General features: G+C 40.4%; 1 protein-coding gene across 4 annotated transcripts in view; it reads left to right on the top strand.

The window, feature by feature from the left end:
• The window catches only part of LOC110489193 (phosphoethanolamine N-methyltransferase 3), a 31021-nt gene extending 12827 nt beyond the window's left edge, over nucleotides 1-18194 (top strand). For all 4 annotated transcript variants that reach the window (XM_036943467.1, XM_036943471.1, XM_036943468.1 and 1 more), the window contains 4 exons: nucleotides 14904-15026; nucleotides 15153-15284; nucleotides 15412-15528; nucleotides 17275-18194. In XM_036943467.1, coding sequence (XP_036799362.1) covers nucleotides 14904-15026; nucleotides 15153-15284; nucleotides 15412-15528; nucleotides 17275-17385 — 483 coding nt within the window. In that variant the 3' untranslated portion in view covers nucleotides 17386-18194. The remainder of the gene's footprint in view (nucleotides 1-14903; nucleotides 15027-15152; nucleotides 15285-15411; nucleotides 15529-17274) is intronic.
• Nucleotides 18195-19794: the final 1600 nt, after the last annotated feature.

The raw sequence follows: 19794 nt of genomic DNA, 5'->3' as shown, positions 1-19794 counted from the left end.
AATGAGAAACATACTAGGTTATGAGAAACATACTAGGTTATGGTTACTAGGTCTACAATGAGAAACATACTAGGTTATGGTTACTAGGTCTACAATGAGAAACATACTAGGTTATGGTCACTAGGTCTACAATGAGAAACATACTAGGTTATGGTTACTAGGTCTACAATGAGAAACATACTAGGTTATGGTTACTAGGTCTACAATGAGAAACATACTAGGTTATGGTTACTAGGTCTACAATGAGAAACATACTAGGTTATGGTTACTAGGTCTACAATGAGAAACATACTAGGTTATGGTTACTAGGTCTACAATGAGAAACATACTAGGTTATGGTTACTAGGTCTACAATGAGAAACATACTAGGTTATGGTTACTAGGTCTACAATGAGAAACATACTAGGTTATGGTTACTAGGTCTGCAATGAGAAACATACTAGGTTATGGTTACTAGGTCTACAATGAGAAACATACTAGGTTATGGTTACTAGGTCTACAATGAGAAACATACTAGGTTATGGTTACTAGGTCTACAATGAGAAACATACTAGGTTATGGTTACTAGGTCTACAATGAGAAACATACTAGGTTATGAGAAACATACTAGGTTATGGTTACTAGGTCTACAATGAGAAACATACTAGGTTATGGTTACTAGGTCTACAATGAGAAACATACTAGGTTATGGTCACTAGGTCTACAATGAGAAACATACTAGGTTATGGTTACTAGGTCTACAATGAGAAACATACTAGGTTATGGTTACTAGGTCTACAATGAGAAACATACTAGGTTATGGTTACTAGGTCTACAATGAGAAACATACTAGGTTATGGTTACTAGGTCTACAATGAGAAACATACTAGGTTATGGTTACTAGGTCTACAATGAGAAACATACTAGGTTATGGTTACTAGGTCTACAATGAGAAACATACTAGGTTATGGTTACTAGGTCTACAATGAGAAACATACTAGGTTATGGTCACTAGGTCTACAATGAGAAACATACTAGGTTATGGTTACTAGGTCTACAATGAGAAACATACTAGGTTATGGTCACTAGGTCTACAATGAGAAACATACTAGGTTATGGTTACTAGGTCTACAATGAGAAACATACTAGGTTATGGTTACTAGGTCTACAATGAGAAACATACTAGGTTATGGTTACTAGGTCTACAATGAGAAACATACTAGGTTATGGTTACTAGGTCTACAATGTGAAACATACTAGGTTATGGTTACTAGGTCTGCAATGAGAAACATACTAGGTTATGGTCACTAGGTCTACAATGAGAAACATACTAGGTTATGGTTACTAGGTCTACAATGAGAAACATACTAGGTTATGGTTACTAGGTCTACAATGAGAAACATACTAGGTTATGGTTACTAGGTCTACAATGAGAAACATACTAGGTTATGATTACTAGGTCTACAATGAGAAACATACTAGGTTATGGTTACTAGGTCTACAATGAGAAACATACTAGGTTATGGTTACTAGGTCTACATTGAGAAACATACTAGGTTATGGTTACTAGGTCTACAATGAGAAACATACTAGGTTATGGTTACTAGGTCTACAATGAGAAACATACTAGGTTATGGTTACTAGGTCTACAATGAGAAACATACTAGGTTATGGTTACTAGGTCTACAATGAGAAACATACTAGGTTATGGTTACTAGGTCTACAATGAGAAACATACTAGGTTATGAGAAACATACTAGGTTATGGTTACTAGGTCTACAATGAGAAACATACTAGGTTATGGTTACTAGGTCTACAATAAGAAACATACTAGGTTATGGTCACTAGGTCTACAATGAGAAACATACTAGGTTATGGTTACTAGGTCTACAATGAGAAACATACTAGGTTATGGTTACTAGGTCTACAATGAGAAACATACTAGGTTATGGTCACTAGGTCTACAATGAGAAACATACTAGGTTATGGTTACTAGGTCTACAATGAGAAACATACTAGGTTATGGTAACTAGGTCTACAATGAGAAACATACTAGGTTATGGTTACTAGGTCTACAATGAGAAACATACTAGGTTATGAGAAACATACTAGGTTATGGTTACTAGGTCTACAATGAGAAACATACTAGGTTATGGTTACTAGGTCTACAATGAGAAACATACTAGGTTATGGTTACTAGGTCTACAATGAGAAACATACTAGGTTATGGTTACTAGGTCTACAATGAGAAACATACTAGGTTATGGTTACTAGGTCTACAATGAGAAACATACTAGGTTATGGTTACTAGGTCTACAATGAGAAACATACTAGGTTATGGTAACTAGGTCTACAATGAGAAACATACTAGGTTATGGTTACTAGGTCTACAATGAGAAACGCACTAGGTTATGGTTACTAGGTCTACAATGAGAAACATACTAGGTTATGGTTACTAGGTCTACAATGAGAAACATACTAGGTTATGGTTACTAGGTCTACAATGAGAAACATACTAGGTTATGGTTACTAGGTCTACAATGAGAAACATACTAGGTTATGGTTACTAGGTCTACAATGAGAAACATACTAGGTTATGGTTACTAGGTCTACAATGAGAAACATACTAGGTTATGGTTACTAGGTCTACAATGAGAAACATACTAGGTTATGGTTACTAGGTCTACAATGAGAAACATACTAGGTTATGGTTACTAGGTCTGCAATGAGAAACATACTAGGTTATGGTCACTAGGTCTACAATGAGAAACATACTAGGTTATGGTTACTAGGTCTACAATGAGAAACATACTAGGTTATGGTTACTAGGTCTACAATGAGAAACATACTAGGTTATGGTTACTAGGTCTACAATGAGAAACATACTAGGTTATGGTTACTAGGTCTGCAATGAGAAACATACTAGGTTATGGTTACTAGGTCTACAATGAGAAACATACTAGGTTATGGTTACTAGGTCTACAATGAGAAACATACTAGGTTATGGTTACTAGGTCTACAATGAGAAACATACTAGGTTATGGTTACTAGGTCTACAATGAGAAACACACTAGGTTATGAGAAACATACTAGGTTATGGTTACTAGGTCTACAATGAGAAACATACTAGGTTATGGTTACTAGGTCTACAATGAGAAACATACTAGGTTATGGTCACTAGGTCTACAATGAGAAACATACTAGGTTATGGTTACTAGGTCTACAATGAGAAACATACTAGGTTATGGTTACTAGGTCTACAATGAGAAACATACTAGGTTATGGTTACTAGGTCTACAATGAGAAACATACTAGGTTATGGTTACTAGGTCTACAATGAGAAACATACTAGGTTATGGTTACTAGGTCTACAATGAGAAACATACTAGGTTATGGTTACTAGGTCTACAATGAGAAACATACTAGGTTATGGTTACTAGGTCTACAATGAGAAACATACTAGGTTATGGTTACTAGGTCTGCAATGAGAAACATACTAGGTTATGGTTACTAGGTCTACAATGAGAAACATACTAGGTTATGGTTAGTAGGTCTACAATGAGAAACATACTAGGTTATGGTTACTAGGTCTACAATGAGAAACATACTAGGTTATGGTTACTAGGTCTACAATGAGAAACATACTAGGTTATGAGAAACATACTAGGTTATGGTTACTAGGTCTACAATGAGAAACATACTAGGTTATGGTTACTAGGTCTACAATGAGAAACATACTAGGTTATGGTCACTAGGTCTACAATGAGAAACATACTAGGTTATGGTTACTAGGTCTACAATGAGAAACATACTAGGTTATGGTTACTAGGTCTACAATGAGAAACATACTAGGTTATGGTTACTAGGTCTACAATGAGAAACATACTAGGTTATGGTTACTAGGTCTACAATGAGAAACATACTAGGTTATGGTTACTAGGTCTACAATGAGAAACATACTAGGTTATGGTTACTAGGTCTACAATGAGAAACATACTAGGTTATGGTTACTAGGTCTACAATGAGAAACATACTAGGTTATGGTTACTAGGTCTGCAATGAGAAACATACTAGGTTATGGTCACTAGGTCTACAATGAGAAACATACTAGGTTATGGTTACTAGGTCTACAATGAGAAACATACTAGGTTATGGTTACTAGGTCTACAATGAGAAACATACTAGGTTATGGTTACTAGGTCTACAATGAGAAACATACTAGGTTATGGTTACTAGGTCTACAATGAGAAACATACTAGGTTATGGTCACTAGGTCTACAATGAGAAACATACTAGGTTATGGTTACTAGGTCTACAATGAGAAACATACTAGGTTATGGTCACTAGGTCTACAATGAGAAACATACTAGGTTATGGTTACTAGGTCTACAATGAGAAACATACTAGGTTATGGTTACTAGGTCTACAATGAGAAACATACTAGGTTATGGTTACTAGGTCTACAATGAGAAACATACTAGGTTATGGTTACTAGGTCTACAATGTGAAACATACTAGGTTATGGTTACTAGGTCTGCAATGAGAAACATACTAGGTTATGGTCACTAGGTCTACAATGAGAAACATACTAGGTTATGGTTACTAGGTCTACAATGAGAAACATACTAGGTTATGGTTACTAGGTCTACAATGAGAAACATACTAGGTTATGGTTACTAGGTCTACAATGAGAAACATACTACGTTATGATTACTAGGTCTACAATGAGAAACATACTAGGTTATGGTTACTAGGTCTACAATGAGAAACATACTAGGTTATGGTTACTAGGTCTACATTGAGAAACATACTAGGTTATGGTTACTAGGTCTACAATGAGAAACATACTAGGTTATGGTTACTAGGTCTACAATGAGAAACATACTAGGTTATGGTTACTAGGTCTACAATGAGAAACATACTAGGTTATGGTTACTAGGTCTACAATGAGAAACATACTAGGTTATGGTTACTAGGTCTACAATGAGAAACATACTAGGTTATGGTAACTAGGTCTACAATGAGAAACATACTAGGTTATGGTTACTAGGTCTACAATGAGAAACATACTAGGTTATGAGAAACATACTAGGTTATGGTTACTAGGTCTACAATGAGAAACATACTAGGTTATGGTTACTAGGTCTACAATGAGAAACATACTAGGTTATGGTTACTAGGTCTACAATGAGAAACATACTAGGTTATGGTTACTAGGTCTACAATGAGAAACATACTAGGTTATGGTTACTAGGTCTACAATGAGAAACATACTAGGTTATGGTTACTAGGTCTACAATGAGAAACATACTAGGTTATGGTAACTAGGTCTACAATGAGAAACATACTAGGTTATGGTTACTAGGTCTACAATGAGAAACACACTAGGTTATGGTTACTAGGTCTACAATGAGAAACATACTAGGTTATGGTTACTAGGTCTACAATGAGAAACATACTAGGTTATGGTTACTAGGTCTACAATGAGAAACATACTAGGTTATGGTTACTAGGTCTACAATGAGAAACATACTAGGTTATGGTTACTAGGTCTACAATGAGAAACATACTAGGTTATGGTTACTAGGTCTACAATGAGAAACATACTAGGTTATGGTTACTAGGTCTACAATGAGAAACATACTAGGTTATGGTTACTAGGTCTACAATGAGAAACATACTAGGTTATGGTTACTAGGTCTGCAATGAGAAACATACTAGGTTATGGTCACTAGGTCTACAATGAGAAACATACTAGGTTATGGTTACTAGGTCTACAATGAGAAACATACTAGGTTATGGTTACTAGGTCTACAATGAGAAACATACTAGGTTATGGTTACTAGGTCTACAATGAGAAACATACTAGGTTATGGTTACTAGGTCTGCAATGAGAAACATACTAGGTTATGGTTACTAGGTCTACAATGAGAAACATACTAGGTTATGGTTACTAGGTCTACAATGAGAAACATACTAGGTTATGAGAAACATACTAGGTTATGGTTACTAGGTCTACAATGAGAAACATACTAGGTTATGGTTACTAGGTCTACAATGAGAAACATACTAGGTTATGATCACTAGGTCTACAATGAGAAACATAGTAGGTTATGGTTAGTAGGTCTACAATGAGAAACATACTAGGTTATGGTTACTAGGTCTACAATGAGAAACATACTAGGTTATGGTTACTAGGTCTACAATGAGAAACATACTAGGTTATGGTTACTAGGTCTACAATGAGAAACATACTAGGTTATGGTTACTAGGTCTACAATGAGAAACATACTAGGTTATGGTTACTAGGTCTACAATGAGAAACATACTAGGTTATGGTTACTAGGTCTACAATGAGAAACATACTAGGTTATGGTTACTAGGTCTGCAATGAGAAACATACTAGGTTATGGTTACTAGGTCTACAATGAGAAACATACTAGGTTATGGTTACTAGGTCTACAATGAGAAACATACTAGGTTATGGTTACTAGGTCTACAATGAGAAACATACTAGGTTATGGTTACTAGGTCTACAATGAGAAACATACTAGGTTATGAGAAACATACTAGGTTATGGTTACTAGGTCTACAATGAGAAACATACTAGGTTATGGTTACTAGGTCTACAATGAGAAACATACTAGGTTATGGTCACTAGGTCTACAATGAGAAACATACTAGGTTATGGTTACTAGGTCTACAATGAGAAACATACTAGGTTATGGTTACTAGGTCTACAATGAGAAACATACTAGGTTATGGTTACTAGGTCTACAATGAGAAACATACTAGGTTATGGTTACTAGGTCTACAATGAGAAACATACTAGGTTATGGTTACTAGGTCTACAATGAGAAACATACTAGGTTATGGTTACTAGGTCTACAATGAGAAACATACTAGGTTATGGTTACTAGGTCTACAATGAGAAACATACTAGGTTATGAGAAACATACTAGGTTATGGTTACTAGGTCTACAATGAGAAACATACTAGGTTATGGTTACTAGGTCTACAATGAGAAACATACTAGGTTATGGTCACTAGGTCTACAATGAGAAACATACTAGGTTATGGTTACTAGGTCTACAATGAGAAACATACTAGGTTATGGTTACTAGGTCTGCAATGAGAAACATACTAGGTTATGGTCACTAGGTCTACAATGAGAAACATACTAGGTTATGGTTACTAGGTCTACAATGAGAAACATACTAGGTTATGGTTACTAGGTCTACAATGAGAAACATACTAGGTTATGGTTACTAGGTCTACAATGAGAAACATACTAGGTTATGGTTACTAGGTCTACAATGAGAAACATACTAGGTTATGGTCACTAGGTCTACAATGAGAAACATACTAGGTTATGGTTACTAGGTCTACAATGAGAAACATACTAGGTTATGGTCACTAGGTCTACAATGAGAAACATACTAGGTTATGGTTACTAGGTCTGTAACGGTTTTCTTCGTGAGAAGGAGAGTCGGACCAAAATGCAGCGTGTCGATTGCGATTCATGTTTAATGAAAAAAACACACTAAACACAAACACTACAAAAACAATAAACGTAACGAAAACCTAAACAGCCTATCTGATGAAAACACATAGACAGGAACAATCACCCACAAACACACAGTGAAACCCAGGCTACCTAAATATGGTTCCCAATCAGAGACAATGACGAACACCTGCCTCTGATTGAGAACCATATCAGGCCGAACATAGAACTAGACAAACTAGACATGTAACATAGAATGCCCACTCAGATCACACCCTGACCAATCAAAACATAGAAAATACAAAGTAAACTATGGTCAGGGCGTGACAGTACCCCCCCCCCAAGGTGCGGACTCCGGCCGCAAAACCTGAACCTATAGGGGAGGGTCTGGGTGGGCATCTGTCCGCGGTGGCGGCTCTGGCGCTGGACGTGGACCCCACTCCATGACAGTTTTAATCCCCCTCCTAAACGTCCCTAAATAAGTTACCCACCACAATGATAACATGGGACAGAGGGACAGCTCGGGACAGAGGTAACTCGGGACAGATGGGTAGCTCAGCACTGAGAGGAAGCTCAGCACTGAGAAGAAGCTCAGCACTGAGAGGAAGCCCAGGCAGGTAGTAGAAACTACCAGAACCTGGCTGGCTGGCGGTTTCAGCAGATCCTGGTCGACTAGCAGATCTGGAAGAATCTGGTCGACTGGCGGATCTGGAAGAATCTGGTCGACTGGCGGATCTGGGAGAATCTGGTCGACTGGCGGATCTGGGAGAATCTGGTCGACTGGCGGATCTGGGAGAATCTGGTCGACTGGCGGATCTGGGAGAATCTGGTCGACTGGCGGATCTGGGAGAATCTGGTCGACTGGCAGATCTGGGAGAATCTGGACGACTGGCAGATCTGGAAGAGTCTGGACGACTGGCAGATCTGGAAGAGTCTGGACGACTGGCAGATCTGGAAGAGTCTGGACGACTGGCAGATCTGGAAGAGTCTGGACGACTGGCAGATCTGGAAGAGTCTGGACGACTGGCAGATCTGGAAGAGTCTGGACGACTGGCAGATCTGGAAGAGTCTGGTCGACACAGACTGGCTGCTCTGGCTGCTCCATGCTGACTGACAGCTCTGGCTGCTCCATGCTGACTGACAGCTCTGGCTGCTCCATGATGACTGGTAGCTCTGGCTGCTCCATGCTGACTGGCTGCTCCATGCTGACTGGCAGCTCTGGCTGCTCCATGCTGACTGGCTGCTCCATGCTGACTGGCAGCTCTGGCTGCTCCATGCTGACTGGCTGCTCTGGCTGCTCCATGCTGACTGGCTGCTCCATGCTGACTGGCTGCTCCATGCTGACTGGCGGCCCTGGCTGCTCCATGCTGACTGGCGGCCCTGGCTGCTCCATGCTGACTGGCGGCCCTGGCTGCTCCATGCTGACTGGCGGCCCTGGCTGCTCCATGCTAACTGGCAGCTCTGGCGGCTCCTTGCAGACTGGCAGCTCTGGCGGCTCCTTGCAGACTGGCAGCTTTGGCGGCATCCTGCAGACTGGCAGCTCTGGCGGCTCCTTGCAGACTGGCAGCTCTGGCGGCATCCTGCAGACTGGCAGCTCTGGCGGCTCCTTGCAGACTGGCAGCTCCTTGCAGACTGGCAGCTCTATGCAGACTGGCAGCTCCTTGCAGACTGGCAGCTCCTTGCAGACTGGCAGCTCCTTGCTAACTGGCAGCTCTATGCTAACTGGCAGCTCTATGCTAACTGGCAGCTCTATGCTAACTGGCAGCTCTATGCTAACTGGCAGTTCTGAACAGGTGGGAGACTCCGGCAGCGCTGTAGAGAAGGAAGGCTCTAACAGCGCTAAACAGGCGGGAGACTCCGACAGCGCTGGAGAGGAGGAGGGCTCCGACAGCACTGGACAGGCGAGGCGCACTGTAGGCCTGATGCGTGGTGCTGGCACTGGTGGTACTGGGCCGAGGACACGCACAGGAAGCCTGGTGCGGGGAGCTGCTACCGGAGGGCTGGGGTGTGGAGGTGGTACTGGAAAAACCGGACCGTGCAGGCGCACTGGAGCTCTTGAGCACCGAGCCTGCCCAACCTTACCTGGTTGAATGCTCACGGTCGCCCTGCCAGTGCGGCGAGGTGGAATAGCCCGCACTGGACTATGCAGGCGAACCGGAGAAACCGAGCGCAAGGCTGGTGCCATGTAAACCGGCCCAAGGAGACGCACTGGGGACCAGCTGCGTAGAGCCGGCTTCATGGCATTAGGCTCGACGCTCAATCTAGCCCGGCCGACACGCGGAGCTGGAATATACCGCACCGGGCTATGCACCCGCACTGGAGACACCGTGCGCACCACTGCATAACACGGTGCCTGTCCGGTCTCTCTAGCCCCCCGGTAAGCACAGGGAGTCTGCCCAGGTCTCCTACCTGGCATAGCCATACTCCCTGTTAGCCCCCCCCCAAGAAATTTTTGGGGCTGCTTCTCAGGCTTCCATCCGCTACGTCGTGCTGCCTCCTCATATCTGCGCCTCTCAGCTTTCGCCGCCTCCAGTTCCTCCTTGGGGCGGCGATATTCTCCAGGCTGAGCCCAGGGTCCTTTACCGTCCAGTTCTTCCTCCCATGTCCATTTCTCCAGGTGGTGCAGCCTCTCCCACTGCAGCTGCTCCTGCTGCTTCTTCTCCTGCTGCACCTTTGGGCGGCTACACTCCCCTGGTTTAGCCCAGGGTCCTCTCCCGTCGAGGATTTCCTCCCATGTCCAGAAGTCCTTATTGCGCGTCTCCTCGCGCTGCTCCTGCCTGTTGACACGCTGCTTGGTCCGTTGGTGGTGGGTGATTCTGTAACGGTTTTCTTCGTGAGAAGGAGAGTCGGACCAAAATGCAGCGTGTCGATTGCGATTCATGTTTAATGAAAAAAACACACTAAACACAAACACTACAAAAACAATAAACGTAACGAAAACCTAAACAGCCTATCTGATGAAAACACATAGACAGGAACAATCACCCACAAACACACAGTGAAACCCAGGCTACCTAAATATGGTTCCCAATCAGAGACAATGACGAACACCTGCCTCTGATTGAGAACCATATCAGGCCGAACATAGAACTAGACAAACTAGACATGTAACATAGAATGCCCACTCAGATCACACCCTGACCAATCAAAACATAGAAAATACAAAGTAAACTATGGTCAGGGCGTGACAAGGTCTACAATGAGAAACATACTAGGTTATGGTTACTAGGTCTACAATGAGAAACATACTAGGTTATGGTTACTAGGTCTACAATGAGAAACATACTAGGTTATGGTTACTAGGTCTACAATGTGAAACATACTAGGTTATGGTTACTAGGTCTGCAATGAGAAACATACTAGGTTATGGTCACTAGGTCTACAATGAGAAACATACTAGGTTATGGTTACTAGGTCTACAATGAGAAACATACTAGGTTATGGTTACTAGGTCTACAATGAGAAACATACTAGGTTATGGTTACTAGGTCTACAATGAGAAACTTACTAGGTTATGATTACTAGGTCTACAATGAGAAACATACTAGGTTATGGTTACTAGGTCTACAATGAGAAACATACTAGGTTATGGTTACTAGGTCTACATTGAGAAACATACTAGGTTATGGTTACTAGGTCTACAATGAGAAACATACTAGGTTATGGTTACTAGGTCTACAATGAGAAACATACTAGGTTATGGTTACTAGGTCTACAATGAGAAACATACTAGGTTATGGTTACTAGGTCTACAATGAGAAACATACTAGGTTATGGTTACTAGGTCTACAATGAGAAACATACTAGGTTATGGTTACTAGGTCTACAATGAGAAACATACTAGGTTATGAGAAACATACTAGGTTATGGTTACTAGGTCTACAATGAGAAACATACTAGGTTATGGTTACTAGGTCTACAATGAGAAACATACTAGGTTATGGTTACTAGGTCAACAATGAGAAACATACTAGGTTATGGTTACTAGGTCTACAATGAGAAACATACTAGGTTATGGTCACTAGGTCTACAATGAGAAACATACTAGGTTATGGTTACTAGGTCTACAATGAGAAACATACTAGGTTATGGTTACTAGGTCTACAATGAGAAACATACTAGGTTATGGTTACTAGGTCTACAATGAGAAACATACTAGGTTATGGTTACTAGGTCTACAATGAGAAACATACTAGGTTATGGTTACTAGGTCTACAATGAGAAACATACTAGGTTATGGTTACTAGGTCAACAATGAGAAACATACTAGGTTATGGTCACTAGGTCTACAATGAGAAACATACTAGGTTATGGTTACTAGGTCTACAATGAGAAACATACTAGGTTATGGTTACTAGGTCTACAATGAGAAACATACTAGGTTATGGTTACTAGGTCTACAATGAGAAACATACTAGGTTATGGTTACTAGGTCTACAATGAGAAACATACTAGGTTATGGTTACTAGGTCTACAATGAGAAACATACTAGGTTATGAGAAACATACTAGGTTATGGTTACTAGGTCTACAATGAGAAACATACTAGGTTATGGTTACTAGGTCTACAATGAGAAACATACTAGGTTATGGTTACTAGGTCTACAATGAGAAACATACTAGGTTATGGTTACTAGGTCTACAATGAGAAACATACTAGGTTATGGTTACTAGGTCTACAATGAGAAACATACTAGGTTATGGTTACTAGGTCTACAATGAGAAACATACTAGGTTATGAGAAACATACTAGGTTATGGTTACTAGGTCTGTAATGAGAAACATACTAGGTTATGGTTACTAGGTCTACAATGAGAAACATACTAGGTTATGGTTACTAGGTCTACAATGAGAAACATACTAGGTTATGGTTACTAGGTCTACAATGAGAAACATACTAGGTTATGGTTACTAGGTCTACAATGAGAAACATACTAGGTTATGGTTACTAGGTCTACAATGAGAAACATACTAGGTTATGGTTACTAGGTCTACAATGAGAAACATACTAGGTTATGGTTACTAGGTCTACAATGAGAAACACACTAGGTTATGGTTACTAGGTCTACAATGAGAAACATACTAGGTTATGAGAAACATACTAGGTTATGGTTACTAGGTCTACAATGAGAAACATACTAGGTTATGGTTACTAGGTCTACAATGAGAAACATACTAGGTTTTAGTTACTAGGTCTACAATGAGAAACATACTAGGTTATGGTTACTAGGTCTACAATGAGAAACATACTAGGTTATGGTTACTAGGTCTACAATGAGAAACATACTAGGTTATGGTTACTAGGTCTACAATGAGAAACATACTAGGTTATGGTTACTAGGTCTACAATGAGAAACATACTAGGTTATGGTAACTAGGTCTACAATGAGAAACATACTAGGTTATGGTTACTAGGTCTACAATGAGAAACATACTAGGTTATGGTTACTAGGTCTACAATGAGAAACATACTAGGTTATGGTTACTAGGTCTACAATGAGAAACATACTAGGTTATGAGAAACATACTAGGTTATGGTTACTAGGTCTACAATGAGAAACATACTAGGTTATGGTTACTAGGTCTACAATGAGAAACATACTAGGTTATGGTTACTAGGTCTACAATGAGAAACATACTAGGTTATGGTTACTAGGTCTACAATGAGAAACATACTAGGTTATGGTTACTAGGTCTACAATGAGAAACATACTAGGTTATGGTTACTAGGTCTACAATGAGAAACATACTAGGTTATGGTTACTAGGTCTACAATGAGAAACATACTAGGTTATGGTAACTAGGTCTACAATGAGAAACATACTAGGTTATGAGAAACATACTAGGTTATGGTTACTAGGTCTACAATGAGAAACATACTAGGTTATGGTTACTAGGTCTACAATGAGAAACATACTAGATTATGGTTACTAGGTCTACAATGAGAAACATACTAGGTTATGAGAAACATACTAGGTTATGGTTACTAGGTCTACAATGAGAAACATACTAGGTTATGGTTACTAGGTCTACAATGAGAAACATACTAGGTTATGAGAAACATACTAGGTTATGGTTACTAGGTCTACAATGAGAAACATACTAGGTTATGGTTACTAGGTCTACAATGAGAAACATACTAGGTTATGGTCACTAGGTCTACAATGAGAAACATACTAGGTTATGGTTACTAGGTCTACAATGAGAAACATACTAGGTTATGGTTACTAGGTCTACAATGAGAAACATACTAGGTTATGGTTACTAGGTCTACAATGAGAAACATACTAGGTTATGGTTACTAGGTCTACAATGAGAAACATACTAGGTTATGGTTACTAGGTCTACAATGAGAAACATACTAGGTTATGGTTACTAAGTCTACAATGAGAAACATACTAGGTTATGGTTACTAGGTCTACAATGAGAAACATACTAGGTTATGGTTACTAGGTCTACAATGAGAAACATACTAGGTTATGGTTACTAGGTCTACAATGAGAAACATACTAGGTTATGGTTACTAGGTCTACAATGAGAAACATACTAGGTTATGGTCACTAGGTCTACAATGAGAAACATACTAGGTTATGGTTACTAGGTCTACAATGAGAAACATACTAGGTTATGGTTACTAGGTCTACAATGAGAAACATACTAGGTTATGGTTACTAGGTCTACAATGAGAAACATACTAGGTTATGGTTACTAGGTCTACAATGAGAAACATACTAGGTTATGGTCACTAGGTCTACAATGAGAAACATACTAGGTTATGGTTACTAGGTCTACAATGAGAAACATACTAGGTTATGGTTACTAGGTCTACAATGAGAAACATACTAGGTTATGGTTACTAGGTCTACAATGAGAAACATACTAGGTTATGGTTACTAGGTCTACAATGAGAAACATACTAGGTTATGGTTACTAGGTCTACAATGAGAAACATACAAGGTTATGGTTACTAGGTCTACAATGAGAAACATACTAGGTTATGGTTACTAGGTCAACAATGAGAAACATACTAGGTTATGGTTACTAGGTCTACAATGAGAAACATACTAGGTTATGAGAAACATACTAGGTTATGGTTACTAGGTCTGCAATGAGAAACATACTAGGTTATGGTTACTAGGTCTACAATGAGAAACATACTAGGTTATGGTTACTAGGTCTACAATGAGAAACATACTAGGTTATGGTTACTAGGTCTACAATGAGAAACATACTAGGTTATGGTTACTAGGTCTACAAGGGAGTGAAGTTCAAGCGGTCTTTTTTATTTCTATGCTTCCATTGTTTTGAATATGTTCTACATGTCTTTTAATGCTGGATAGATCACGGTCGTGTTAATTGAATTACAATTAAATGTAGTAGGAAGTGTTTTAGTGACAGGTATTACCTGCCATTTCCTGCAGGTTCATTTCGAGGTGGCCGACGCCACTAAGAGAGAGTTCCCAGAAGCGTCGTTTGATGTGGTCTACAGTCGAGATACCATCCTGCACATCGACGACAAACTGGCAATGTTCAAACGCTTCCACGTGAGTGTGTGTACACACACACACACACACACACACACACACACACACCTTAACATCAATTCCAGACTATATTATATTTTTCTGGCTGTTTTTACCATCCAAAACACTGTTTATCTTCCTCTTCAGTCGTGGTTGAAGCCCGGTGGCCAGGTTCTGATCACTGACTACTGCTGTGGAGAGAAGCCCTGGACTCCTCCGTTCCAGGAGTACGTCAAACAGAGAGGTTACATTCTCTACACCCCACCACAGTACGGCAAGGTAGGCCCAATCATAAACCGGATAATACCCTGATAATATCACCCTGACCTGACTTTTACCACACTTGTTATATAATATCTTAGATTTAGTCTGTGTAGCACCGTGTACTGTGACTGTCTGTCTGCAGTTCCTCCAGCAGGCAGGTTTCTCTAACGTACGTGCTGAGGACAGGACAACTCAGTTCATGCAGGTGATCCAGACAGAGCTGGAGAGAGCAGGGGCTATGGAAGACGAGTTCATTAAGGTAGACCATGTACTGTCTTTCTGTCTCTGTCTCTCTCTGTATGTCTCTCTCTCTCTCTCTCTCTCTCTCTGTCTCTCTTTCTGTCTCTCTCTGTATGTGTCTGTATCTCTCTCTCTCTCTCTCTCTCTGTGTCTCTCTCTCTCTCTCTCTGTCTCTCTCTCTGTCTCTCTCTCTCTCTGTCTCTCTCTCTCCCTCTCTGTGTCTCTCTCTCTCTCTGTCTTTCTTTCTGTCTCTCTCTGTATGTGTCTGTATCTCTCTCTCTCTCTGTCTCTCTCTCTGTCTCTCTCTCTCTGTCTCTCGCTCTGTCTCTCTCTCTCTGTTTCTCTCTCTCTCTCTCTGTATGTCTCTCTCTCTCTCTCTCTCTCTCTCTCTCTGTCTCTCTTTCTGTCTCTCTCTGTATGTGTCTGTATCTCTCTCTCTCTCTGTCTCCCTCTCTGTCTCTCTCTCTCTGTCTCTCTCTGTCTCTCTCTCTGTCTCTCTCTCTCTCTGTTTCTCTCTCTCTCTCTCTCTCTGTGTCTCTCTCTCTCTCTCTGTCTCTCTCTCTCTCTGTCTGTCTGTCTCTCTCTCTCTCTCTGTGTGTCTCTGTCTGTCTCTGTCTCTGTCTCTCTCTGTCTCTCACGCACACACACACACAGTTGTAATAGTGGTGATCACCAGGGCCTAAAATGAACACCCGCCACCTGCCGAATGCGGGTAGATTTTAGCATTGGTGGGTAAAGATGTCTTCTTCACCAGCCACATTGATGGGTGGTCAGGGCTCCACTGTACAAGCACTTCACTCGCATTTGTGAATAGAAATAGTCAAGTACGATCACATTTATAGCTAAATAAATACTGCATTAGATGTTTTCCAAGTATTTCTGCCGTGTTGTTTTTTAGCTGGTAAACGAATCGCACAAAGTCAAAGGAGTAGGAATCCTATAGGCTATCCCACCTGGTGCTGCAACACTGCTTGGCTGGGGACTGTGTGCACATGAAGAGCTGAGTGAAAGATTTGTTTTTAGATTTGTTTTGTGTTATTGACTGTACGTTTGTTTGTCCCATGTGTAACTCTGTGTTGTTTTTTTTGTGTCGCACTGCTTTGCTTTATCTTGGCCAGGTTGCAGTTGTACATGAGAACTTGTTCTCAACTGGCCTACCAAAATGTTTTAAAAAGCGCTGTTCACAGGCATAAAAGTTTATCACATTTTTTTCAAACTTAAGTCTACTGAAGTGAGACTTTGTCCTTGTGTTTCTTGGCTATTTACATTGTTTGTTAACAAGCTAGGTTGTTTATCAGTGTTTGAGTTTCAACTGCTAGGGAAGAGAAGCCAACGCTTCTATTGGTCAGACTCAATCTCACAGGCACAAACATGACTCGAGTGGCGTTACCACAGTAACCTCCCGCCCGGTAACCTCCCGCAGGTGAACATTTGTCTTGTGATATTTTGGTTAAAAGACTAGACTACTTTTGGTTAAAAGACAATATACCACATTACTTCTTACTGGGAATACATGTATTGTTTTAAAAACATTACAAAACATGCTCATCCATTTTTGGGGGGGTGTTTTGTTGGTGTAATTTTAATTTTAAAAATGTTTTGACTGGTAAGAAACCTGAGTGGCTGGTTGATTTTTAGATCTACCTGAAAACAGTGTCTGGTGGATCAAGAAAAGTACATTTTATACCTTGGCGATCACAATGTTGATTCTTTGTTGGACTGTTATTAAACCCATGTTATCCTTGTATCTTGGGTCTTTTCCCAGGAGTTCTCAGAGGAAGACTACCTGGCCATTGTCAACGGCTGGAGAGACAAACTAAAACGCTGCAAATCTGGAGACCAACGGTGGGGCCTATTTCACGCAACAAGGAACTGAGAGAGCGAGAGAGGAGAAAAATAACCCATTCAGGAGGGAGAGTTCAGTGCCTGGGCCCAGCCGCACTGCTTTTAGATCAACTAGAGGAGATTACCAGGCACCAGTACGCCAAAATCTGAGATTACATACACTGAGGCAATTACAGATGGTGAAGTATTTTATTTTGAAGTGAGAAATTGTCATTATCCAAGGACCAGTCTAACTTTAGTTTTTATCTTTAATATCTATGGAGTGAGAGGTGAAACCGATTCCTGTTTCTTACTTTACTTAATTTGTTATTTTATTTTTTTATTTCACCTTTATTTAACCAGGTAGGCTAGTTAAGAACAAGTTCAGGTTTATAACTGCGACCTGGTCAAGATAAAACACAGCAGTTCGACACATACAACAACACAGAGTTAGTTACACATGGAATAAACAAAACATACAGTCAATAATACAGTAGAACAAAAGTATAAATACAGTGTGTGCAAATGAGGTGAGATAAGGGAGGTGAAGGCAATACAATAGGCCGTAGTGGCGAGGTAATTACGATATAACAATTAAACACCCGGAGTGATAGATGTGCAGAAGATGAATGTGCTTTACTTTACTTATTGTACTTTGTTTAAATACTTTACTTACTTTAAAAATATTTCACAAAAATTGTTATGGAACCAAACTAAATTTGATTAAATCATTTTAACTTGATGTAAAGTTGACAAAATTATTGTCTTGTTATCAATAGTGAATGTGCATCATTTCCCAGTCTGTACTATCAACATACCATAGTTTCATAGGTTTTTACAAATAAATGTTTGAAAACCTCCCGGCTTGCTGTCTCTGCCTCATTGTTCTGCCTACATGGCAAAAAATACCTCTGTATTTACTTGTATTTACCTAGGTCTACCACTAGGTGGTAGTAGAGGAGTTAGTCTAAGAATAAACTCTGATATTCAGAACATTTTAATTTTAATAGCAGGATTCTATTGTGTGTTCAAATGGGGCACCCAGGGTAACCTAGGGGTTAGAGTGTTGGGCTAGTAACCGAAAGGTTGCGAGTTCGGATCCCCGAGCTGACAAGGTACAAATCTGTCGCTCTTGCCCCTGAACAAGGCAGGTTAACCCACTGTTCCTAGGCCGTCATTGTAAATAAGAATTTGTTCTTAACTGAATAAAAATGTTCCCTATACACAGGGTTGGGGAGTAACAGATTACATGTACCAGAAAAACTGTGACTGTTACCTGCAAAAAAAAACTGCAATCAGATTACATGTACTTTGTGAAAAACTGGATGACATTTACATTCAGAAAGGATGTTTGTGAAAAAATACATAATGTCACCTTTCGGTTTTCTCAATGACTTTCAATTCAGCACTGAAAGAAAGGAGAAACTTTACATGTGCCACCTGAGAAAGTCTGACCTCCCTGTGATGACACACCAAATGATGACCACCAATCAGAGACCACTATGATGACAGTGTTCTCTGATTGGAGGTCATCATTTGGTGTGTCATCATAGTGGTCTCTGATCGGTGGTCATCATTTGGTGTCTCATCATAGTGGTCTCTGATTGGTGGTCATCATTTGGTGTCTCATCATAGTGGTCTCTGATTGGTGGTCATCATTTGGTGTGTCATAATTTTTGGATAGTTAACTAGTAACTGTAATGGATTACGTTCACAAAGTAACCTAGGCAACCTAATGGCCAGATAGTCAGTTTGCTAATGTATCTTGGTTAGGTTCATTCATACACCCCATTCTTACCCTATCTCCTTCACAGGGCCATTCTCACCTCCTCCCACCCTTGGTAACACCTCAGGTCTCATTGGGCATGTAACCCCCAAGACCATTTACCGGCTGGGGAAACACCCCCCAACCCCCCTCTATCCTGAATCAACCGAGATCCCCCCCCCCCCCCACACACACACACACACACACACACACCTATACATACACCCATGATAAATGAGATTGCAGAACTTGGGACTTTTACATTGTAGTATTTAAGCTCCCTCCAGATACTGAAACCGATAGACTTGAATTCAGAAAAGTGTACTTCCTGCTGCTGGACCACAGAGGATGATTCTTCTTCTTCTGGCTGTTTGTTGGTAAGTGCCTTCAAATCAAAGTTTATTTGTCACGTGCGCCGAATACAACAGGTGTAGTAGACCTTACAGTGAAATGCTGAATACAACAGGTGTAGTAGACCTTACAGTGAAATGCTGAATACAACAGGTGTAGTAGACCTCACAGTGAAATGCTGAATACAACAGGTGTAGTAGACCTTACAGTGAAATGCTGAATACAACAGGTGTAGTAGACCTTACAGTGAAATGCTGAATACAACAGGTGTAGTAGACCTTACAGTGAAATGCTGAATACAACAGGTGTAGTAGACCTCACAGTGAAATGCTGAATACAACAGGT

The sequence above is a fragment of the Oncorhynchus mykiss genome, chromosome 14 (genome assembly GCF_013265735.2).
Source record: "Oncorhynchus mykiss isolate Arlee chromosome 14, USDA_OmykA_1.1, whole genome shotgun sequence".
NCBI lineage: Eukaryota > Metazoa > Chordata > Actinopteri > Salmoniformes > Salmonidae > Oncorhynchus > Oncorhynchus mykiss.
This window is presented reverse-complemented; position numbering and strand designations above follow the sequence as displayed.